General features: G+C 41.2%; 2 protein-coding genes across 3 annotated transcripts; both read right to left on the bottom strand.

Annotated features, from left to right (window-relative positions):
• Positions 1 to 1,267: 1,267 nt before the first annotated feature.
• Positions 1,268 to 10,293, bottom strand: rac3b (Rac family small GTPase 3b). Of its 2 annotated transcripts, XM_071924986.2 has the most exons (7): positions 10,284 to 10,293; positions 7,764 to 7,791; positions 6,221 to 6,292; positions 4,665 to 4,782; positions 4,109 to 4,171; positions 3,370 to 3,529; positions 1,268 to 1,398 (listed from the first exon to the last, which is right to left on the bottom strand). In XM_071924986.2, exons 1-7 carry the CDS (start codon positions 10,291 to 10,293, stop codon positions 1,268 to 1,270), a joined length of 582 nt encoding a protein of 193 aa, XP_071781087.1. The 2 variants fall into 2 exon arrangements, with proteins under 2 accessions (XP_071781087.1, XP_071781086.1); XM_071924985.2 differs by lacking the exon at positions 10,284 to 10,293 and having other exon boundaries at positions 7,764 to 7,798.
• Positions 10,239 to 23,571, bottom strand: lrrc45 (leucine rich repeat containing 45). The gene is made up of 18 exons (XM_071924984.2): positions 23,510 to 23,571; positions 22,096 to 22,462; positions 21,297 to 21,358; positions 20,638 to 20,708; positions 20,158 to 20,336; positions 19,924 to 20,052; positions 19,058 to 19,170; positions 17,617 to 17,675; positions 16,852 to 16,929; positions 15,843 to 15,978; positions 14,795 to 14,872; positions 14,581 to 14,692; positions 14,388 to 14,458; positions 13,385 to 13,477; positions 13,081 to 13,173; positions 12,611 to 12,784; positions 11,581 to 11,728; positions 10,239 to 10,610 (listed from the first exon to the last, which is right to left on the bottom strand). Exons 2-18 carry the CDS (start codon positions 22,322 to 22,324, stop codon positions 10,411 to 10,413), a joined length of 2,025 nt encoding a protein of 674 aa, XP_071781085.1. The 5' UTR covers positions 22,325 to 22,462; positions 23,510 to 23,571; the 3' UTR covers positions 10,239 to 10,410.
• Positions 23,572 to 25,322: the final 1,751 nt, after the last annotated feature.

Raw genomic sequence — 25,322 nt, 5'->3', positions numbered from 1 at the left:
ACCCAAGCTCGCTCTCTCACCAATACCAACATGTGCTCATCCACACGCGCGCGCACACACACACAAGCTTGCACGTTCGCATGCACGCTTGCGACACACTCACACACACACACACACTGAACATATTTAAGATCTAAACAATGGGATAAATTAAGACAGAGAATATTATTAAGACCCATGCAAGCTCCTCCGCCCCAGAGGCAGAACTCAGGCAGCAAGGTTGTACAGCCCCCATGTTTGGCATGCTTGTCTGTCACATGTTCACAGAGTTAGATGAAGTTACCCATAGACACTTGACTAGGATCGGACGTTTGCTTCAATCTCTACAAAAAACACAACCAATACGGTCTCGCAAAATTTGTGGAACGAGCATTAACTCTAAAATGCAGATTAAGCGTTGTGGACAGGAATAATGTAAAGATTACATTCCTCCACCATGAAAGGATTATGTGACAATAACACAAATTGGACATTAAATTTCCACGTTTGTCATGTGAAAAGGTTGGCGAACAGTTACGTTTAGGCAAGTGAAACAATTTGGTAAAGGCTCGGGTAAAGTTTTGGGCATACTAAAATAAGAAAAGCTTAAAATAGTTAGGAATTGAACCCAGGTTGCCAGTTTCTAGTCGTGCCTCCTTCACGTAATCCCTTCATGGTGGGGAAATGTATTTCTCTCACTTTTCGTGCATGGAACACATTATCTGCATTTCAATCATGCTCATTTCACAAAATTTCGTGAGACCAGGCTGCCAAAATGACAGTATTTTGTCCCATTTTGCGGATTTTAGCATGCCAGAAGTATGAATTTTGTTTCCATGGCACCACGCACTGATCCTAGATCAGACGCTAAGGGTAACTTCAAACCTGAAGGCGTATTCACAGTTCACTTTCTATTTAGTCAACACTGCATCAACTCAAGCAAGCATGGCTGAGAAAGAAGGGATGGTGCAGTATGAATAACAGTAATAGAAACCTCTGTCGGTCCTCTGCATATAAAACAATGGCAACTTGATGTGGTTCTATGCTGTATAAAGTAGATGGACAGTCAACGTCTTTCACAGAGAAACGAACTTATTCAGTAATGTAAAAAAAACGGTTTTATGTATTGGCCTTGTTACCAATATCACTTTGAAAAAACATCAATATAAAGAAACAAAATCTCAGCAGTGCACACTCACTCTCGCTAGGTTTCTCTCTCTCTCATCCTCTCAGAGAAGTAGTGGTTGTTGTTCATGGTCATGTACTGTGTTTTAGCGTCGCTTCCTCCTCAGAACATGGTGCACCTCTTCCCCCGCTTCTTGACCGGCGGAGGGCAGAGCACGGCTCGGATGGCCTCGTCGAATACCGTCTTCAGCCCCCGCTGGGTCAGCGCAGAGCACTCCAGGTACTTCACAGCCCCTGAGGACCGGGGAGAAGACACGGTGGGACACATAGCGGACATAGTTTAGTTCTCAGTGCCACTGCTTCTACCTGTAAAGCACAGCAATGGCTTGGGAAGGCCAGGTGAAAGCAGTAAAGAAGTATGGATACATGGACACGTGCAGGGAATGGAGAAAATAATAGAAACGCCTCACAATATATGAATATCAAATATCTAATGATGAGTAGGACCACCCTTTGCCTCCAGAATGGCTACAGTCCTGCTTGTACTGCTGACATCAAGTCCTGAACTGTACATAGTGGGACATTGGACCTTTCTTCAAGAAAGAAAACCTCCAGTTCTTGGAGGCATGAAGCTTTGCACTCTGCACTCAAGAACTCCCAAAGGTTCAATGATGTTTAGATCCTGGAGAGGCCATGGAACTTCATCTTGGTTGAATTTGTTTAGCAGTGTGTATGCGGGAATTATCATCTTGGAATATGGGAACATAATGAGAGAACAGTGTTTGCACCCCAGGGTTCTCCTGGTCCTGTAATATGGCCTCATATTCCTTGACTGTTATGTGGCCATGCAGACCAATCATTGGACCTAATGAGTCCCATGAGATGGCTGCCCATACCATTACAGATCCACCATCAAGATAAAGTCCTTTATCATATGATGTTTCCATTATGTTCCCCATCCACTGTATACAATTATTTTCCATAGTGCATACATTAGCATACATGCTTCCTTCAACAGTTGAAGAAAATGCTTTAATGCACTTTCAAAGAGGTGTGATTGAACGTCTTCCAGGTAGGTAAATTATTCCTGGTAAATTCCAGGTATGTACATTTTTTTTGTCCAATGATGGGTTGATTTTGTCTGTTTGCAAACAGACAAAATCAACCCATCATTGGACAAAAAAAATTTAAACATACACCAATATTATCCTTTGATAAGAGAGATGAGCAGAGCTGGAGGTCAAATCACCCAAGAAGGTCCAAAGCAAAGACTGCAACAACTGGATTGAAAGTGACATCTATAATGTTAGCTAATATTAGTAGTCAGCTACGTATTTATCTCTAAGCCAACTACTGTAGGTCGAATGAAAGTTGTAGCCAACAGCCAGTTTGAACAGTAGAAGTTTTAACCTGCTAAAGTCACCTAAAGCTAGTGTTACCTAGCAGACACAGCTAGCATAAACAATTTGACTGTCAAAGAAATGCCACTGCGGAAAGCATAATTGTAGCATATTACTAATACTAAAGATAATGGCTGTGAATAACGACATTTTCTAGCCAGTTGGTTTGGCGATAAATATAATGTTAACAACATGTAGTAGCTGAATGCTAACATTAGCTAACGTTATGGATCAACATCACGGATGTACCCTTCAATCCACTTGCTGTAACCTTTCATTTAGACCTTCTACATCTATGCTCATCTCTTTTGGTGTATATTTAAACTTTTTTGTTTACCTTTCTATCTGCTTTGCTGTTTACCGTGTAGGGTTTCCCACCCTGACTTAATTAAATATGGCTGCCATGTGAATAAAGCAAATTCCTAGCAACCTTGTGTTCTTCACTACGTGTCTTGTTCTTGATTCACCCTTTTAGGGATTATTTTGCAAAAAATGACCGGCACCCTATACATTATCCCACTTATTACACGGCTACCTACCTATGACATTCATCATTTGACGTGAAATACTGATTTAAAATGATTTAATTACAAACTAGAGTAATTGTCAACCTTCTGCCAAAAAAATAGTCCATCAGGAGCAACCAAGTTACTGCAGGAAGTAAGGAGTAACGTCTTTTTGGCACAAGGTGTCGTCAGTTAATTTGATTAGAAATTAACAAGACAAACAGATGTCAGAATGCCGTCATTGGCCAATCAGAATTGAGTAGGCTACTGAACAAAGCCGTGTAACAAATGGTAATAATCTATTGAATCTTGATCTTACATAACCTATGCAGTTGCACATAAGGCAAACACAGCCTCACCAATCTCTCTGGCCATGGCCAGGCCCTGCGGGTAGGTGATGGGGGACAGCTTCTTGTCCCTCAGCCTCTCAATGGTGTCCTTGTCGTCTCGCAGATCCAGCTTGGTGCCCACCAGGATGATGGGCGTGTTGGGGCAATGGTGTCTCACCTCAGGGTACCACTGGGGCACCACACACACACACATATAAAGGAAAAAGTCAGTGAGAGGAGAGAGAGTAGAGTTAGCTGGACAGAGTGGCAGAGCGATGAGCGCCTTTCCACGCTGACATGCAATAGATTCTACGAATTGTGGAAATAGGAGTTTTTAATAGATCTGTGTGAATGGAACCATAGTTCTAACTGAGCGCAAAACATCCTTGGGCAAAGCAACCTCAGCTAATCTACTTCACATGATGAGAGAATCCCGTTGGACCGGTGCAAGACAAACTGTAGAGGGAGATCTGACCTTAAGGGAAGAGTGTGATTTCACATGAGAGCATCTCATGATACTCAGCAGCTGAAACCACAGTAAGGCTGTTCCTCTCCCTCTATAGAGCGCCTGGCCTCGTTCAGACCTTGCCTTGCAACATTGCTCTGTACCACGTCCCGTAGGGGAATGCGAGCACTCAAATCCAGAACATTGTAAGACAAGGTCCGGACAGGGGTGCCTTTTTTTTTCCAACAGCGTTGTGATAAGCCAGGAGGAGCCATAGATGTGCCTCGTTGTGGTCAGACTCGAAGGGTCAGTCAGCGTACTGACCTTAGCTCGGACGTTCTCAAAGGAGGCCGGGCTGACCAGGGAGAAGCATATCAAGAACACATCCTGGGAGAGAACCAGAGAGATGGCTAGTTGAGAGCAAGATCTGTGTGTGTGGCTGCAAAAAATGTCCATCGTAATCTAGTATTGATGCTTAAAATCGTATTTTTCTTAAAACGTGTAAAGAGAAATCTGCCAATGGGTTGAGGTTGTTTCACTTTCCGATGCAAATCAACAGATTTTCTTTGATGACGTATCATTTTCCTGATACTAGTGCAGTGATCAGGCCTCTGCCTTGTTTCAAGATACTGACACCATTTTTTTGTTTGTTTTTTTTATCCTGAAATAAGCGAAACTGCATTGGAACAAGTGGAATTATCTCATCCCATTGGCAGCATTTTTCACTTGTTTAAGAAAAATACGATTTTAAGACTGAATATGACTTGTTACGATGGACATTTGTTGCAGTGTGGCATTGAAGGCTGTATGCAGATAGCTTTAGAGGCCTCAGATAGTGTTTGAGAGCTGGGCGCGCATGTGTGTGTGTGTGTGTAGATACCGTCTGTGGGTAAGACAGTGGTCTGAGCCTATCGTAGTCTTCCTGTCCGGCTGTATCCCAGAGGCCCAGGTTCACTGGTTTCCCATCCACCATCACATTGGCGGAGTAGTTGTCAAAGCTGCAGGAAGGCGGATATTTCACTGAGTAAAATGCAACTGTGTTATGTAGGTCTACATCCAGGGAGGTAGAGGAGGGTAAACACAGCTACACTCAAGTTTACCCACCTTTGCACTTGAGGAACAGTTTATCCACCTTTTTAGGCTGACATAAATTCATGGTACACATCTTGGTAAGTATCAAACAGAAATATAATCTTTTAAAAGTGCAGTAATTCAGGTTTTTACCACCCCATAGTACTAAATTCTGCAGGTGGTTGATAGGGTTGTTGCTCAATACCAATGACTCAACGGTTACTTGGCCAGGTGCTAAGATTTCTGGCTTTCAGAACTCACTTTCTGGCCTGTATACAAAACTAACAAAAACTCCCGTGCCTTTGGGGGTTTCAAGACACTCTCAGTTCCCCCCTTGCAACACATTTCAGCAACAAAGGCTAAAAAGCATTGTTCTCAAGCAAAAAAGCAAATGGCAAAGCAGTAATGTTATTGCAGTATTTAGCATGGTGATATATTGTCTTTTCACTAGATGTTTCCGTGGAATCTCTGCTCTAATTAGCTAGCTTTCTCCTCTCTATTGTATAAACGTGACTTTATTATATATGTCAATTACAGGCCACCTTAAAGCAATATTCCACTTAGTTTTAACTTTATTCTGCTCTTGACCATGAAAACCAGAATATAAACTAATCACCAAGATCAGATGCAGCTGGACGAGTTTGTAGGGTTTGGATTTTCACTTCCCATTCATTTGAATGAGGCCACGAAAATAGACTGAAAACTGACATTTAACACGTTGGTGAACAGATTCAACAACAGATCCTGCTGCTGTGATTTTCACTGGATTACTGGATTGTTGGTCCAACATTTTAGAACATAATTTCGCCAAATAGCATTTTTATTAATAGAAGAGAACATAGCGGAGGGATACCATTTAGGACAGATAGTTCCTGTTTGGGAGACCGGATCCACTTTTATTTTTAAATACTAATTTTAGTGTAAAGCAAGAATAGAAATGCAAAATGATGAAGGACCAGGACCAACGTGTTAAATGTCAGTTTTCAGGTTATTTTTGTGCCTCATTCAAATGAATGGGAAGTAAAAATCAGAACACTACAAACTCGTCCAGCTGCATCTGATCTTGGTGAGTAGTTTATATTCTGGTTTCCATGGTGGTCAAGTGCTGAATAACCCCCAACTAAGTGGAATATCACTTTAAGATGCGCCAAAGAGCTGCCGATGTTGTTGCAATTCCTACTGGTTGCCTGTAGAGGTCGATAAAATCCCAAATTACTTAATGCCCCTTTAAGGAAACCGCATGAATAAATGCTTTTCTGAACGTATTACTGATTTTCTTTCATATTTGTGGTTACCCAACCTTTTTATTTAACACATCACCACTGCCTACATCAAGTAATACTGAACATAATGTGGTTTACTCACACAGTGGGTATGTATTCCCCGGGGAAGGCATTGGTAGTGTAGCTAATCAGCAGACAGGTCTTACCTACAGCCCTGTGGGGGGGAGAGGATAGAGGATACAAGATTATAAATAGATAGGAATTTTCCAAGATCTGTTGGTCCAGCTCCAACATGTGTGTCTCTCTTCTGGCTGGGACTGAAATCCTATTATCCACCACGAATGTCAAGCTTGAGAGATAGATTTAAGTGAGATGACGGAATGGCATCTGTCCCGCGCTACAGGGGGAAAAACATGCAATACTAAAAATAAGATATTTGTTGGGTCTGTGTTGTCTAGATGTTTGTAACATAGGTCTATACTCATATGTAAGGGTAAAACAAAACATGACTGTATGTGTGTGTGTGTGTGTGTGTGTGTGTGTGTGTAAAGACATGCAGCCTCTCCCTTTCACAGAGTGCCACAGAGACACTGGCCTACATTCATGTTGCCTGAGGGGCATAGTAGCCCCTCTGATACCAAGCCCCCTTTCACTTACACACACACACACACACGCACAACATGACTATACCTCTCTCTCTGCAACACACAACACACCACAACCCCTCCCCATTCTACACTGACACAAGCTCAGTATTTGGCAGCCTGTCTGTCCGAGGGATGCCGCACAGATCGGTAGTGGCATGGACGAGTATTGGAGTGAGCGGTGTACTCATGCATGCAATAATGAGAGTGATTTTGTGAGTGTGTGTGTCTCTCTCTCTCCCACTCTCTCTCCCTACACACACACTCCCAATGTGTGTGAGGGCACCGTGAGATTTGGGGTCAGCGAGTTTGCCTGGCTGGGAAGGAGAGCGGGGCAGAGAGAGAGGGGTGGAGGATGAAAAACAAGAGGGAGGGGAGCTAAAAAAGAAGTATGGGCCTTTCGTCCTGACACCTACATCTCCTACCATCTCCTATGAGGAATGAGAAGATGCAGATACACACATGATGTTAATGCCTTCATGTTAAAGTGGTTGATGACCTTAGCCATCAGTGCTGTAGCCCAGCATCCCCTATTCCTGCAGATATCTACTATAATAGATTAGGCTGGTCCACAGACATGATATTAGGATTTAAGTGCAGCAATGAGGAAAATGGATCCTGGCGGGATTTCTGCACACGATGCGGTGAGAAACGCATGGAGAGGGCAGAATTAAGGGAATGAGGCCTGTTTTGCCACAGATTCCTTAGCGTGCATCAGCACTTCAGCCTGCCTCCAGTGGCCTATGAGGCGTGTAGGTGTTCCCCGCATAGCATCCCCTAGGCGCTCTCTTCCTACCCGCACAATAAGCTGGAGGACACAACCCGAATGCAATTGGAAGTGGAAGATATAAAGATTTTTTTTTCACTCGCCGGAGCATCGCATAGACCACATAAAAGCAGACCACCCGTCAAAAATCGGGAGAGCCCCAGCCCCTTTTCCTACATAGCATCCTCCCATCCATCAATCCATCCGTGGACGCATCGCCGAATCGCACGCGAGGAAAATACGCGGCGGTTCCTCTGATCGAAAGGTGCGCTTACCCGTCGCCGACCACCACGCATTTGATAGCTTGCATTTCTGCAGCGGCTGACGGTGTCCAACGAGCCGGCGGTGGTTGTTGAATAGATCCGACAATCTGCGCTGTGGTCTCGGATGAGAGCAGCGGGCCAGTCCGCTCAGCGATGGAGCCGCAGTGAAAGGGGTCGATGACGAGCAGCGCGCGAGCGGCTCCGGAGAAGACCGAGCGGATTTAAAGGGCCAGCGTCGCAAGGAGGGAACAAAAGAATGAGGCAGGCGACGAGAGGGTTCGCTCCCGACACTTCCGACTTCGCTTTTTTTTTTTGGACTGGGAGTAAAAGCAGAATTTGACACACGTCTTCGCCTTATTCAGTCCAATATGAAATTTAATAAAGGTGTAAAATGATTTCCTTTAACTAGGTCCAACACTAATATTGCTGCTTTGAGGGTTCCTCTATTATGCATTTCTTTATTAGTTGAGGTGGATTCTGGTGGGTTTTGCAATAAAAATAAAGATTGCCATCCATACTTACATCATTTCACAGCTGTGTGACAATAAGTTAACACAACACCCACACTATGGTTGTTAGCAAAATATTTTAAAATTCAATAACACGTTTAAATATATAATAACTTCTTATGTCATTTCAATTTGCATTATTTCACCCATTTTAAAAACAGAGCGATTGGCAAACGGGATCCAAAAATCCCATTCATTTTCACCATAGAGGGAAAAAAAGGTATTTTGATAGAATCTGAAAAACCAGAAATGACATCATCACTTAAGAGGACTGCTATCAGTAAGCAGCCTTCAAAACCCCATATAAACTGAACCTCAACATGTGCGCATGTGCAAGATCTAGTGGACAAAGGATTTCATAGGCTGGAACAGCAAGTGAACTATCTTGACAGTTAGACCTCTTCGGCTGTAATTCCAAGATGCCTCAGTGACCTCATCCATCCCCACCCCATCTACACAACACACCACAGATATTGTAAGGTTATCTGTATATAGGCAAATCTAACTCTACATTAGCCTCTACCAGCTACATGAATCACACATAAGTGAAATAATGAGGAGAAACCATTCAGAAATTATTGCATTTTACTGATAGAAAAAAAACAAATATAATCAAAAACATAGTGCAAAATGGTAAAAACACACCTGAAAAATTTTTATTACAACATATCAAGCGCATACTGAAATCTCTGATTTTCTGAAACGATATCAAGATATAAAACAGCAATTCATATTTTTAAAAAACTGCATCAGCTGTTGAAAATAGGAGGTTCTTCACCAAATATCACTGCAAAAAACAGCAAATGACATTTTGTGAACCGGTTTATTGCTCTCTGCATGAGCCGCAGAGGAGAAACGGTCTTATTTTTGGTTTGATAGATACGAAATAAAGGCTTAAGTGGATCAAATCTCTGTTCTGATGTCTATCAAACATTGTCACTGTTGTACGTAAACACATGAGCAATGGAAGACTACACTGCATTCGATTCGGACGGACAGGAGGATGGGTCCAGTAGAATGGGTCCAGTAGAATGGGACTGGATATGTACTGGTCCCTGTAGGGCAAACAGGGGGAAGAATAATGCGTTGTAGATGATTTTAAGCACAATTCATCTCAGTTAATGGAAGAGGTAAAGTCCTGGGACTGGAAATTCCTTGGCAATGATATAATAAAAAATTGGTTATCATGTAATAATGAATAATGTCAAGTTTCAGAACATAAAATGTCAATTTTTACATGTGACTTAGTCTCATATTAAGCATTAAAATCATATTTTTCTGAAAACAAGTGAGACCCTGATGAATATGCAGTAGCAAAATGCCGGTATTGAGACATTTTTGGGAGCCGAGCATGGATTAATAAATGCCATAATTTTTGATTTTTTTCTTTTTGATGTTTAGTGGTGTGTTCAGTAGGGTTTGGGTTCTCCTTGGTTTCTCTTTTTCTCTCAAAGGAAGTGAAAGATCCAGGTAATGGAGTGAGACACTTCCACTCGTTTCCCATTCAGTTTCACTTGTTTCGGGTATTTTAAAAAAAACAAGCATCAGTATCTTTAAACAAGGCAGATCTAATATGTGACTAAGAAAATTCCTGAAACGTGAAATCATCTCACCCTGCTGGCAGACTTTTTTCCCAGTTGTTTGAAGAAAAATACGATTTTAATACCAGTGTCTTAGAGTTAAGAATACTTCTTAGGACTGAACCGGTGGTGAGGCTTGTGTGTAGGTGAAGGGATGATATATTAGCATATTTGCAATAGAATATGGAATGTAGAATGTCGAGTCCCAGCAGTGAACCTGAACACAGTTACAGCAGTAAACATGTACTGATGAGCTGCAATAACTAGGAGGGGGGGACAGGATTCCTACACAGTTCGTATTTCAAAATTCCAGACTTTTTCCAAGACCTTCATTTCTTGACTGGATTTGAAGATTTTGGTTGGCGTTCAATATTATTTATGCCAATAGTCAACAGATATAGTATGCAAGATGACAGGGAACCTAAAACTAGAAAGAAAAAGACAATTTTTCATAATTTTCCAAGTTTTCAAGACCGGGAAACCACCAAATTCTCTATTCCACACATTTCCAGACTTTCCCCGACCTGTGCAGGAACCCTGTGAGGGGAGGGGGGGTCAGAGGATTGTGGGTCATTTCTTGGGGCTGCTGTAGTGGCCCAGCGGCGAGCCCTGGACGTAGGTGAGGATGGCGCTCTGCAGGTAGCTGGCTCTCTGGGCCTCGTCCTCCCTCATCCTCTGGATCTCCGCCTCCCGCAGCCGGAGCTTCTCCAGCAGGGAGGAGATCTCGCTTTCTTTGTCGAGGATCGCCTCCCGGTGGCTGCTGGTCAGTACTGCAGGGCAGGGCAGGACGGGACGGGGTTAGAAATGCTCAAAAGACTGGCAGAGAAAACATTTGAGAGTCTAATGTGTTAGTATCGAGTCTTAAAATTTATTTTTTCTTAAAATAAGTGAAACAAATCTGCCAATGGGGTAAAATCATTTCACTTGTTTCCAATGCAACTTATTTGAAATTTTTTCTTGAATCAAGTCATTTTCTTGACATTAGTGGAGTGAACTGGCTTATTCTGCCTTGTTTCAAGATATTTGTTCTAAGATGTTTGTATAACTTTCTTTTTGTAGAAAATCACCAGAACTCCCACTGCACTACTATCAAGAAAATGAAACATGATTCTAAAAAATTCTACAATTTGCATTGGAAACAGGTCAAATGATGTAACCCCATGGGCAGATTATTTCACTTTTTTTTAAGAAAATGATGATTTTAGGACTCAATGATAGACTAAATGACTTGTTAAGATGGAGATTTTTTGCAGTGAGGAAAGTGGAAGTGGAATTATCTGAGCTTTTTTGGCAGAATCTTTCACATGGTTTTGAAGACTGGATATGAGACTAAATGACTTGTCAAGATGGACATTTTTCACAGTGCCGTCTTCTATCCAGTCTCTCCTCATGCCTCCTACTCTTTCTTCCTCTCCGTTCTCTCTCTAGTATTGAGTCTTAAAATCTTGTTTTGTGACAATCTCTTGAAATAAGGCAGATCATGCTACTGGTATCAAGAAAATGATCCGGATAAATTGATTTACACTGGCATAAAGTGAAATTATTTTTGACTTGCTTTAAGAAAAATAAGATTTGAAGCCTGAATATGAAACTAAATGACTTGAAGAAGGACACTTTTGCAGCGTAATATGGCAACAAAAAAAGATGTACAGTGAGAAGGAGAGCAAAGGGTTTGGGAAAGCTGAGAAAGAGAGTGATGATGGGGGGAAGGAAATAAAGAGCAAGTGAGCAAGAGTGCACCTTTCATCTCTCTTTCCAGAGCGCTGATTTTCTCTTTGAGTCCCCCCTGTGCCGTCCGCTCTGCTTGCAAATGTCCAATTTGCTCCTGCAGCTCCACCCTCACCCGGCTGACCTCGGCCACCTTCTCCTGGTCCTTACCCGACAACTCCTGCCAAGAGAACACCGACTGTTCAACACCCAAACATCGTCATCGCGCACTGAGACATTTACAGTGGAAGAGAAATGTCCATCAGCAAGTATTGAGTCTTAATATTTTAGAAACAATTATCTCACCCCATTGGCAGAATGTTAATGGCCACTGATCTGAATTCTCCATAAGAACGTCCTTTTCTCGGCTAAATTCCACTATTGCTTTCCCCTCTACATCCTAAGGGAAAGAAGCCTGCAGACCTAATCCCATGCTTGTTCCCTTTTAATCCTAATTCCTAACCTTTGAAATAACCTTTGAATTACTGACCTACTCAGTCTGCCTGCCATAGTCCACTATTCCAAGTCAAGGCCTTCATTTTTACTGAGTCTAATCCCAACCCCCAAAAACCTGTTTTCTTGATGACGAACATGCGTGCAGACGGAAGTTTTTAAACTTGAAAGGTTGATGGAGTGTGAAGTTTGAACTATGAAAATGACATTATAAGACTGAACATGAGACTTAATGACTCATTAAGATGGACATGTTTTTTGCAATGTATCTGGAAAAATTCACATCAAAGGAACATTCAGGACCAATGCTCTCTCTGAGCTGATAGTTTGCTGACCTACGTCTATTTCTTACATTGACCAAATATCTTAACAGTTATCAGTCATTGCCATAATTTGTCCACAGACATTTTTGGATATGAACGGGTTTGGAAGTTGGTATCAGACGCATGGACTTTGCCATAGCTTAGAGTTCAGTGAGCCATAGCGCCCTGTACATCAGGAATAACATTTCAGATAACTTATTGTTTTTTAATGTGACGTGTGTGCGATCCATTTTGTGTCAGTTGCCTCAGGGTAATAGGCATTATTAGTGCAACAGGTGGGCGCTGACCTGCTGGAGCTCGTCTATCCTGCGTCGGAAGCCGTCGATCTCGATGCTCTGCTGGCCGTTCTTGGCCTGCAGATCAGCGATGGTCTGCTTCTGCTGGGAGCAGTGGGTCTGGACCTCCTGGCGGGACTGACGGACAGAGCGCAGCTTCTCCTCCAAGGACGCCACGTGCTCCTGCTGCTCAGGGGAAACAAGGTGGGAGCGAGGAGGGGCGTGGGGGATGGAGGGAGCCATACCAATGAAAGGGGTTAGCAACTCTCTAAAGCAGGGTGACTCACCACATCTTTTCAATGGTCAACAATTAAATGCTTAAATAAAATGTGCAAAGAAAAGGAACCTCCATCATCACTGCCGGATATCTGAGATTTCATTACAGGCAAATATCTAACCCTAATGGAAACCACCTAAATAGCATTTTTTTGCAACATTTAAAAAGTTTCATTCATCTTGTTTAATCCGACATTAACACCCACCTCCTCCAGGCGGACTTGAGCGCGCACTTTGCCCAGCTCCTCCTCTGCCTGGGCCCGCTCCGTCACACACGCCGCCTTAGCCTTGCTCAGTTCCTACAAGACACATACACATTTCATATTTACATACTTTATTTCGTTCTCTAGAAATTATCCCAATTAGAGATTAGTTCATATATAAAGCTAATAAATAACTATAATCTGTTACAACAAGGTACTTTGTTCACTAGTTTTGTTTTTTGTGTTAGGTCTACTGTAGGTTTTTTTTTTTTTTTTTTTTACATGGATATTCTTTCCAAGATCTGACCTCCTCCAACTGTATCCGCTGTCCCTCCAGTTTGAAGATGCGTTCTTGCAGCGCTCTCTCGCTCTCTTCTAGATGGCGATTCACATGGTCCACCTGCACAAAGAAAATGTAGAATTTTTAAACATATTTTTTAATACTGTTTATTAGGATTACTAAATCATACTACATCATTAGTACAGCATACTACAATTGAAGGAAAAAAAGGAAAAAATAGCCTGATAAATAAATAATTAAGTAAGCAAGAGGTAGGCAAGCAATTTTTACTTCCCATTCATTTGAATGAGGCCACGAAAATAGCGTGAAAACTGACATTTAACACGTTGGTGAACAGATTCAACAACAGATCCTGCTGCTGTGATTTTCAACTGACTGTGGGTCCAACGTTTTATAACTTAATTTTGGCAAATAGCATTTTAATTGATAGAAGAGAACATAGCGGAGGAATACCATTTAGGAGAGATAGCTCCTGTTTGGGAGACCGGATCTACTTTTATTTTTAAATACTAATTTTAGTGTAAACCAAGAATAAAAATGCAAAATGACAACAGACCCAGGATGCTTTATTGTCTTAAAAGCAGGATCTGCTGTTGAATCTGTTCACCAATGTGTTAAAAGTCGGTTTTCAGTCTATTTTCTCATTCAAATGAATGGGAAGTAAAAATCCTAACACTACAAACTCGTCCAGCTGCATCTGATCTTGGTGATTAGTTTATATTCTGGTTTTCATGGCGGTCAAGAGCCGAATAACCCCCATGTTAAAACTAAGTGGAGTACTGCTTTAAGTGTTTACATGGCTATTAGCCGCTAATATTCTCCTATTGAACGGATTATCAAAGGCTAACACCATCCCCTTCGCATCGAACAACACTTCATTCAGCATGGGCTAGGAGTCTATTCTTTTTGACGTAGCCACATGAGGTGTTTCTATTCTGACTGGGCTGTTATTCTGATTACCAATGGAATATTAGGCTACATGTGAAGGGACAAAGATGCAGGACAGTACCTCTTTCTGGCGTAGACTGTCCATGTCCTCCAGGGCTTGTTTGGACCGCCTCTTCTCCATTTCCAAACGGTCTATTAGAGAGCGACACAGAAGACACACTTCCTCGTTTTCATGCGATAAAGCTGGTCTTTACTTGTGTGCGTTTGGGAATAAAATGAGGGTGTGCGTCTGTGTGTGTGTGTGTGTGTGTTACCTTCTGCCTGCGCTAGTCGTAGCTTGAGCTCCGCTGTGCTATTGGTCAGCTCCTGCTTCAGCTCAAAGATATGCTGCTGCTGAGACTTACACCTGCGCTCCGTCTCCTCCACCTAACACACACACACACACACACACACACACACAAAGAAATGAGGCTCACATTGACCAAGTCAACCACAGACTTTAACTCACAAAAAACACAATGCTCATACCTTATTTCGGAGTTGCACGTTGGTTTCTGTCATGTTCTGCATCTCCCTGAGGAGCTTGCCCTCTCTCAGCACACTTTCCTACAGGATGGAGAGCAATTACGATATCATATGACCAACCATCGCACCTCAGTTAATAACATGTGTTTCACTGCAAAAAAACATCCATCTTAACAAGTTATGTAATCTCGTAACCCAAGTGATAATCCATGATTCTTGTTTTCTTTATTTAGTCTCCATCTTTTGCACTAAGCACTCATTGCTGTGATGTTTCTGCTCTGCACTTCCCAGAGATCACCTGTCAATCAAACAGTGTGTCCAGTACTGTGACGTCTTTTTGCTTGGATTTTCTGTTGATGCAGTTTGAGTTTCTGTAGGTGGCTACAGCTCTTTTCTTTGTCTGTTCAGCCATGGTGGAACCCAGTTCTTCATCTATTTATTCCAAACAAGCCATAAAAGTAAAACACATACCTTCCTGTATTCCTTTGTATCACCTAAGGAAATTATAGTGGGGGAAATGCGCTTAATAAATGACAAGTAGACTAATGTATAGCCTGACAACTGGAATGAATGGATGCTTGTAGTTTAATAGATAATAAGATCACAAACAAGCGGGACCTCCGTTGATTATGAGCCAATTAACTTGGCTACTTTCACTCTTTGCAATCCCGTGAAATGTTTTTAAAATGTTGTTTTACCAAAAGCCAGCGATAGAAAATAATGTTATTTTCTTTAATGGCGTGAAATCGAGGCAAAGAGACACCGCCTGGGAAAAGATATTTTCACACACCATGTGTTTAAAACAGCAAATGTAAAAGCTGTCATGAACTGGATAAAGGTTGAGTCACTACTGTGTTATAATAATCGCTATACAGAATAGCAAAGCTGACATTATTTATATGAATATGTCATGTCATTTTTATTGTAAATCAAGTGGAAAAAAAAGAGAGAAGAGATCAGATAATTTCACTCGTTTCCCATGCAAATGAGACTGAATATGAGACTAAAAAGGCTTTTTTTGCAGCGCCGTCCGTCTCATCTCTCTTCATACCTCCTGCTCTTTCTTCCTCTCTCTGCTCTGTCGTTCCCTCTGTTCATCCTTCTCTGTCTTCACTCGGGCCAGCAGCTCTCCCAGGTTGTGGTTTTTCTGCTCAGAGAGGGCGAGGGCGGCCTCCGTCATCTGCAGTCTGCACACAAAACATTGTTTTATATTGATTTTGTATGGTATTGTATTGATATATGGTCCCACCCCTAGTATTGAGTTATGTGCTTCTTACCGGACTTCAAGGGATATTGCATACCAATAGTATATATACCCATTAAGCTTCAGAGCATGAAACTCAGGTGCTATCCCATTTGAAAGTGGTGGCCAGTAGTGTATTGTGTGTATGTAGCATCTAGTATTGAGTCTTAAAATCCTATATTGATTAAAACAAGTGAAAAATCTGCCAAACAGGAGATTATTTCATTTGTTTCCAATGCAAATCAGCTTGTTTTAAGAATTTTCTTGATACTAGTGCAGTGGTTTACCTTACTTCAAGATATTGACATTGATTTGTATATAGAAAATCCCAGATACAAGTGCAACTGCATGCAAAACACACAGACTTATCTCATCCCATCAGCAGAATTTTTCACTTGTTTGAAGAAAAAGACGATTTTAAGACTTGAATACGAGACTAAATTACTTGTTAAGACGGACATATTTTGCGGTGTAGCACCTGACTGGTGTACATATACAGAACACTTCTCTAGGGGAAAGAGCGGACAACAGTATGTGGGTCAGCGTGAATAAATATAAGAGCCAGGGTCGTCTGTGTACCTGAGAACCTTTAGTAGCTAATAATAGTCGTCCCTCCAAGCACCTGATTAAAAATTCATCATGTGGGCTGAGTCAGTGGAGGAGCATGAGGGAACGTATGTAGTTATGAGTCTTTAATGCATCACTGTGCCTATATCCAGCAACAGTTAGGAGACTGGTAAATGAAGAAAGTGACAATATCTAATAGATTTTGCTCTTGATGGGCTGAATATTGAATAAAGGAAGAAGGGACGATTACTTGGCAGTGAGAGAGTTGACAGCGGACTTCCTCTCGTTCAGTGCTTCCTGGAGTTGGCCTACGTGAATAGTGGTTGACCTGATGGGGAAAAACAAAACAAAACATAAACTCCATGCCTTTTAAATATCATGGTGTATTACAAATGTGGTACCATTTCTTTTGGATAAACAATTTGATTTGTCTCCAAAGGTTCACCTTTTGTATTATAATCCTAATATTATTTTTGAGGAATATGCACAATGACTATTTGCTCATTTACTTTATGAAAAATGCATATTATTGCCATGGTACACACCACATGTCCCGACTGTAAGAACATTTCTACCACTGGAGAAATTAACCTATGACTTGCATCATAAATCTGGAAAATACACCGGTTTGGTCGTGTCTAGAGAACAAGGGAGCACTGTAATAAGGGTGCACTGCAGTATAAAATGACAATTTTTTGTTGTTGTTTTTCAATATATTTATGTGTGACTTCTACTTTAATGTATTTTACCTGCTGCATATGAAATCCCCATGTGTAACTTGCCTATGTTCTACAGTGTTTTAAAATATATTATTAAATACTATTTAAAAAAAATCATGGTAGTTTATGTTGCGCTGGACATGGATCTCAAACCAGAGATCAATTCCTTTCCTTTTCTGTACAAATACATAAAACAAATAAAACATTGATGTGGAGGTTGTGTCTGTCACTGATCTCAGTCTAATAATCTTGGTAAAACGATTCTTATGCCTTTATCAAGTCCCACTTCCACTGACCTGCTGGAGCGTCCCATCTCCTCCCTCTGCCTGTCTATGGTCTCCATCAGGTTTAGGAACTGACAATAGGAGGAATAACAAGAAAAACATAACATATTGACAGTGATTGCATATCATAATTATTTCATGTAGTATATGTGTGCCTGTCCAAGCTAGAGGTGGCCAGGGGGGTTATCACAGTCATCAACACGCCTTTATATGGTAGAGAGAAAAAAATAAATAAATAACATACACATACATATATATATATATATATATATATATATATATATATTTATATATATAATATATATATATATATATATATATATATATTTTTTTTTTTAGAGATTTATTTATATATATATATATATATATATATATATATATATATATATATATATATAAATAAATCTCTAAAAAGCAGGGGGAATTACAGAGGGGGAACAAGAGGAGACAGAGGTGACATGATTCCTGTGATATTTCTTATTGCATTTCAGCCTCCCATCAGCGCTGATCACGTGACGAGACGAGAAACGCATGGAAGCGCTGAGTAACTTGCGTGATGATTAGGCTGAGTACGTAGCTGCTAGATTCCATTATGGAGTCTCACTGTCATCTACTGGACAAACTGTAGAACGGCACAACTTGGCAAGTCTTTCTGTTATTTTGATCTCCTTTTATTAGGCTACTATATGTTGTATCCGACATGATAAACGTTTTTAGCAGTAGAACGGCATTTTTAGTAGCAATTTTAATTACCGGGTTTGTCGGGTCCATAAAATAGACCCGAGACCCGTCTCTCTCCTCTCGGACATGCACCGGGTCAGGTCTGTAATATCTCGGGCAAAAACGGGTCAGTATATATATATTTTTAAAAATTATTGGGTCCAATCGGATCTCGGAACGAATTTCCCGGGTCCATTAGGGTTCGGGTCTGTCATTTTGGACCCGTGAAGACCTCTAAGTGGGACTACTGAGTTCTGCCATCTAGTGGCTAATGGCTAGAAAAATATCTGATAAAAAAAGACAGACACTGACCATCACCTTAACCTCAAAGTCAATTCCAGTCTTTTAATTGAAATGCTTAGAATGTACAGACTGCCACATCATAAAATACAGACTCATGGGTCAAGCTTATGGATCACTTAGCAAGGTCAATTTTTTCAGGTAAAGAAGCCAATAGAAACCACTTTCTTGAAAACCATTTGAAACCTTTCAGGTGTTAGCATTACATTTGAAGCTTCTTGTATCAACTATAACTGACAGCACCTTTTTTTTTCAGCACCTTCTAAGTTAATCGTTTCAAAGTAAAAACAAACATTAATATCCCTCATCAAGGCATTAATAACTATGAGAGGTGTGAGAGGTGAGAGCTTCTATATATAATATGTTTCAGCTGTAATTGCCTTCATCAGGGTTCTTTTTCCGCAATTATTTCATGCTTTGGTTTCTGGGTTACCTGCCGGCCCTTCTCATCCTTAAGTATCTGAATCTCCTTGCTGAGGACCTGGGTCCTGCTGCGGCTCTCTCTCATGGTGGACTGTCTGTCAGAGTTATGCTCTATGGTCTGCTCTGAAAGGGTTAAACGACAGGGGAAAGGGTCAGGGTGAGAGAGGAATGTAGGAGGAGGACAGTATTGGGACAGCCAGCATTGGGTAGTAATGTGTAAATCAGTACCACCTTACTACAGTTACCATTCAAAAATAAGTCCATATTTTTGTTATCACCCCCTCTAAATATAAGACTGAAGTTGAAGCATCCAAAAGCTAGACCCCACCACTATCCCCGGATTCCATTTCGTCCACATTAGTCATCGTCCTATCACACTAAATCAGCTTAGATGAAAAATGGAAGAAAAATTGACTTTCTCTGGATGGAAGTATTCCCACTACTTTGATGAGATATGGTAGAAACATTGACTTTCTCTGGGTGGAAGAATTCCCACTAATTTGATTTTATCCGGTAAAAGGACGACAAGAACATTGGACATCAACTCTGTTTGGTTTCCTGATCATTCGCAGGAGAGGAATCTGACTTCTCCTGAATTTAGAAGGGAAGAGAGGATGCAATCCGATCGATCGCTAGTTTTGGGGTTGTAACAGAAAAGTAATATAACAGATAGTTTAAGGAATTACTAGTCTCAGGGAGTAACAATTAAACATTCAAATTACTTCTGAAATAAGTAGCAAGTACTTTTTTGAGTAACAAGCCCAACACTGGTGACAGGAATATGGGGTAAGGCGAGTAACACATGCAGTATAAGGAAAGACTAGGAAATCATAATGCTACAGCATGTACACACACACACACACACACACACCTTACCAAGTGCTTTGAGTGTGTCACTGGGTATGTTGTTCCCTGCCATCTCTAGCTGTACCAGGGTCTTGTTGTGCTGTACAGCCTCCAGAAGAGACCTGCCGCCCAGCAGACCGATGTTGTTCCACCTCAGATCTACGACAAAAATCGGAAGGGAGGCCAGAGTAAAACAGCTACGAATAAAGCTATTTGAACAAAATCAAATTAAATCAAGAAATCGGGGTGGGGGGGATATGTCACCTAGAACTTCCAGGGTGCTGTTCCGCTTGAGTGACAAAGCGAGCTCCGAGGCCCCGTTGTGGTTGATCTGGTTATTGCGCAGGTCCAGCTGGGTCAGGGCGCCGTTGGAGGCCAGGCCCTCGCAAAAGACCGAGAAGGCCTCGTCCCACATCCCCAGCGCGTTCCACTCCAGCACCAGCCTGCAGAGCGGCATATGAGCACCGCGCAGTGACACAGCAATACGCAAAGCCTTCGAGATTAAAGCTACACTAGGCAACTTTGCAACGTTGGCTACCCCCAAATGGCAGTGAGAGGTAACGGTTTGAAATTTTACAATGTCTCAATTAGTGGGGATGGGACGCTCTTCTCTGTTGCAGCCCCACTTGAGGGGGCAGGGTTGTTTTACATACAAATCTTGCCTAGAGCAGCTTTAAAACCAATGATACATTTGTCACAGATTTTGAGTTAGTCTCATGGTCAACTGAGGTGCATAATCCTCACCTTCGCAGAGTCTTGTTTCGTGCCAACAACTTCCCCAACACCTCAGCCCCTGTCGATCTCAGGTTATTTCCCTGTAAACATTATTTTGCATTGAGTGACTATCTATGCACATACTTCATGGGGGGGAAAAAAAACGGTAACACTTTATTTTCTGGGTCTACAATTTCCTCATAATTTCCTAGAAAGGAACTTTTAATTTCTTCGGCAGTTTCCTGGAAAGAAGCATGAAATGATGTAGTAGTTATATAGAAAATGTAAGGTGGAGTCGATAAGATACTGTCGATTTCTAGAAGAATTTCCTGGAAAGAACTACAAAACTATAAACTATTTATTGGAAAAATAATATGCAGTCAAGTCAATTTGGTAACCCAAGTCATTTTTCATATAATTTATAATATAGTTATTTGTTGAATTCCTTCCTTTAATTTCTAATTTTATATATAACTACTACATCATTTCATGGTTCTGTCATGGAAACAACAGAAGAAATTGGAGGTACTTAATTAGTACATAATGTAATGGTTCATTCTAGGAAACTTCCTAAGAAATGAACAGTTCCTTTCTAGGAAATCATTAGGAAATTGTGGACCCAGAAAATAAAATGTTACCAAAATAAAACCTTTGGGTGACAGTGTGCAGCCTAATTTGCCTGGTCTTACCTTCAGATCCAGGACTTTAACAGTTGTGTTGCCACACAGTCCAGTCAGGAGTACCTTGGCACCTGAGAGTGACACACATGCATGGCAAGAGACGTTGTTATAAAGTGTTAGAATAAATGACTTGTCACATGGACTGGGTCTTTAATTTGTGCATACTGTGAAATGCCATTTAGTACAATTAAACCAGTCAAATTGACAAAGAAGACAAACAAAAAGGGCCAAAAATGTCTTCACAATATATTAGTCTAATACATTGTACATGTACAGTATATGAAGTGTAGATAAGGCTCACACTTCAATGTTTTCTATGCGTGACAGAAATAACATCACTCTTTCACTTGGTTTTTGAAGGGGGTTCTGATACCGGTATTTTTTGGATTGAACATATCGATAGTTAATATTTTCTGCTGATATTCAATATCTTTAGGTTTGACCATTTTCATGCCCAAACAATAAAAAAAACACAAGGCTTTTATTCTCATCAGAGTGAAAAAGCCTCTGAAACGGCATTTAGACCATCATGGAACACTAAAACTCTCCATTTCGACCTGGACTAATGAAATTCTTTTAGGTGATTTCTCTGGCCAGACATCTAATAGAAAAATATTAAGAATATACTGATTAGTTGTGTTCAGGGAGGAACCTCCATCTTATCAGAGGTGGACACTGATTGGCCGATTTTTCAATAAGGCCAATATTGGCTGCGATATCAGCAAACCAGAACACCAGTCTAACTCTAATCCACATAGAAAAACAAAAAGGCTACATATCTATTCCACAGTGTGGGAAACTCACACACCTTCCTCGCTGAGCATGCAGTCACTAAGCGACACCTCAGTAAAGACAGCGTCTTTGTGGAAGACCCTGGCCAGCACAGAGCAGGTATCCGCAGACAGGCTCTGTCCGCTCAGGTCCAGTCTGGAGCCCTGAAGCCCCCTGGTCTCCTGGAGCTGAGCCACGACAGACTCCTGGGGCTCCACGCCTCCCTCTTTACACAGGCGCAGGTATGTCCGCCTGAAGTCCTCCATTCTGGATCACATTGGGGTTTTTTCGTCTTGTCAGATTCGTTCTCCCGTTGCTCTTCTAACTTTCAGCCTTCCCTGAGGTGCACAACCTTTTGTTCGCTCCTTCGTTCCTTCTTAGGCACTGCCTCCCTGTGTGGCTCACTGAAGAAGGGAAGATACAATTTACAAAAACATAATGTTTAGAAAAATGGTGGAAATTTTATTACTTTATATACCACAGAAGTCCTAGAATTCTAATGTTGCTATCTGTCTTGCATGTGTTCATTCAGTCACACCCAAACCACACTACAAAAGTGTCTCTATCTTGTATTAATCATTTCAAGAGGTCCACTAGCAGCTCATTACCATCAGTAAGTAAGTGGAAGTGGATGTAGGAGGAGTGCAGAAAAGACCACAGTCAGACTGTGGTAATCAACAGCCTTACCAAGACTGAATTGTAGGAAATCTGTGCATAACAGCTGCTGATAGACAGTCAGCACTGCTTCCTGATTGGCCGTTGAGGCACTGTGGTTGACTTGAAAACCCATATACACTAGAATCGAACTGCAAGTAACTTACTCGGACAGCCAGCCCCGATATGTGCCGTTCTCTTTATATGGAGAGACAGTTACGTGAACCTCCATTCAAAAATCTGGCAGTTTGGTGTGCCCTTGGTTGTCGGCAAAAGTAGGCTACATAGCCCAGAGCATAAGACTGATGACCTGTTCTAAATCACTACTGGTCAACTCTTCAATTCGGCATATCCAATCCACCAAACCGCACCATGTTTAGAACTGGTTTGTCAGTGTTTCACCGAATCATCAGCCACTAAAATACACCGCGGTAGGCGACAGCAAGCGAGCCCAGCAGTATACTCCAAACAGTATGAATTGAAATTTTATTGAAATAAACGCTGCTTGGTGGATTACATATACACCGAAATGAAAAGTGGCTACTAGTTATTCAGAAAACGTATTAACTCAGATTTTGTAAGGTGTACAATTTTGCCAAGAAACAAGATCACGATACACTGCCACATTTTGAATGGAGTGTGGCAACACGTTGTATCTCTATAAACACGAGAGGACGGCTCGCGTCGGGACTATCGGATAACCAACTTGCTAACCATTGAACTACCCGCTTCAAAGTCTTTGGTGCAATTTAAGGCAAAAAATGATGGAAGGCTCAAAATAAAAGGAAAGCACAAACCTCGCCGCAGCGACCACAGCCCAAAAATCGCTGGCTGTTGTTGTTTCTGTTGCAGACAGCTGACAGTTGGGCTAAAGGAAGCCACGAAGTAACCAGGAAATGGATTTGGGCGCAAAGCATCTCGGTCAGTGTAGTCTCTAAATTGTACCATCACCTGACAACACTGCTTGCTGAGCATGTAAGTGCTGCTGGTGATGGATAACTTGAAAAAAATCAAGTGAGGCAGTGCCACTAACAATACCTGTGTACACTGGGCGTTGAGATTTCAAAATAAAACGATTTCCCTATTGTAAATGCAATGTTGTTGTCCTCCCATGACTTAATATACAGCCTATTTTGACATGAAATGCCTGTGTCGGTGAAGATGTGAAAATTGGACTTGGAAAGTTGAACTTGGACTGTTTTTCTGCATTTTCTTTTGTTTTTGTTTTTTGATATTTTTGATTTTTGATTTCACATGCTTGGGGCAGTTTTGTGAAGAACGCCATTACATTTTGATGCCTGTGTGTCTGCCTTGTAGTGGTGATAGGTATTGATGATGACTGATATCAATCAGAGCCATATAGAGAGAATCTCTCTATATGGCTCTGATATCAATATAATTTAGAGTTAGCTTCAATGAGAATTAAGGACGGGGCACCAGATAACAGACTACGGCAGCGTATTGATGTCACAGTGGGAGAAAAATATAGGCTCAGTATCTCGTTATAACGAGAAACTTTTCTCGTTATAACGAGATCTTTTTCTCGTTATAACAAGATATTTTCACGTTATAATGACATCTTTTCTCGTTATTACGACATACCAACTTATCTCATTATAACAAGAAACGTTTCTCGTTATGACATACCAACATATCTTGTTATAACGAGAAACTTTTCTCGTTATAACAAGATATCAAATTTTCTCGTTACAACGAGATATTGATTGTGTCTGAGTCAGGATGAGTTGTTGGCTGTATTAGCCAGCTGGCTGCAGTGCTGAGCATTGTGAAATGTTTGTGCAGTTTATTGTTGATGCAGTGTGGGGCTTGTAGCATCCAGCATCCCATTATATGTTGTAGACTTAACACCATACTGATTTCTTGTGTGACTGTGTGTGTAAGAGATTACTGTGTGTGTGTGTGTGTGTGTGTGTGTGTGTGTGTGTGTGTGTGCGTGTGTGTGCGTGTACGTGTGCGTGCGTGCTCATATGTGTTTATGGTATGGATCCATGTAACATGAAGCCCCCCTGTCTGATTGTTGCTGAGTTGTCTCATGCTTTGCCAGTTGTTCCGGTCAATGTGCTGCCTGCCGACTGCTGTTCAGTCGTACTGAAGAGAGAGAATAGTAAACAATTATAGCACGCCAAACAAAAGAGTTTGGCCTGACAAAAGAGTCTCTCTCTCCCACTCACTTCTCGTGAATCTTGAAATTATCATAACATATATTCAACATAAACTCAAAATGAATAGCCTAACTTAATATTCCAAGCAGCATTCTAATTCAGAAGCATTTTTTTTTAAACGAGAACACCTATATTCTGAAACTGCTATTTATGCGAAACAAATGATCACTGTACAATTGATTGCTGTCCCCTATTAATTGGTTACTATTTTAACACCAGTTTATGTTGAATATATCTCCTCTGATATTTTCAAGATTCACGATAGAATTATAGGAGTTTGTGTGTGTGTGTGTGTGTGTGTGTGTGTGTGTGTGTGAGGATAGACGTGCGAGAAGATGGGACGAACAGTTGTTATCGGATTGCACTTTATGCATTTAAAATCCATTCCAATAAATGAATTCCAAAGAATTAAACGTAGCATGTGTTT

This window comes from Centroberyx gerrardi, chromosome 20 (genome assembly GCF_048128805.1).
Source record: "Centroberyx gerrardi isolate f3 chromosome 20, fCenGer3.hap1.cur.20231027, whole genome shotgun sequence".
NCBI lineage: Eukaryota > Metazoa > Chordata > Actinopteri > Beryciformes > Berycidae > Centroberyx > Centroberyx gerrardi.
The sequence above is the reverse complement of the archived record's forward strand: the minus strand, read 5'-3'. Positions and strand labels throughout refer to the sequence as shown.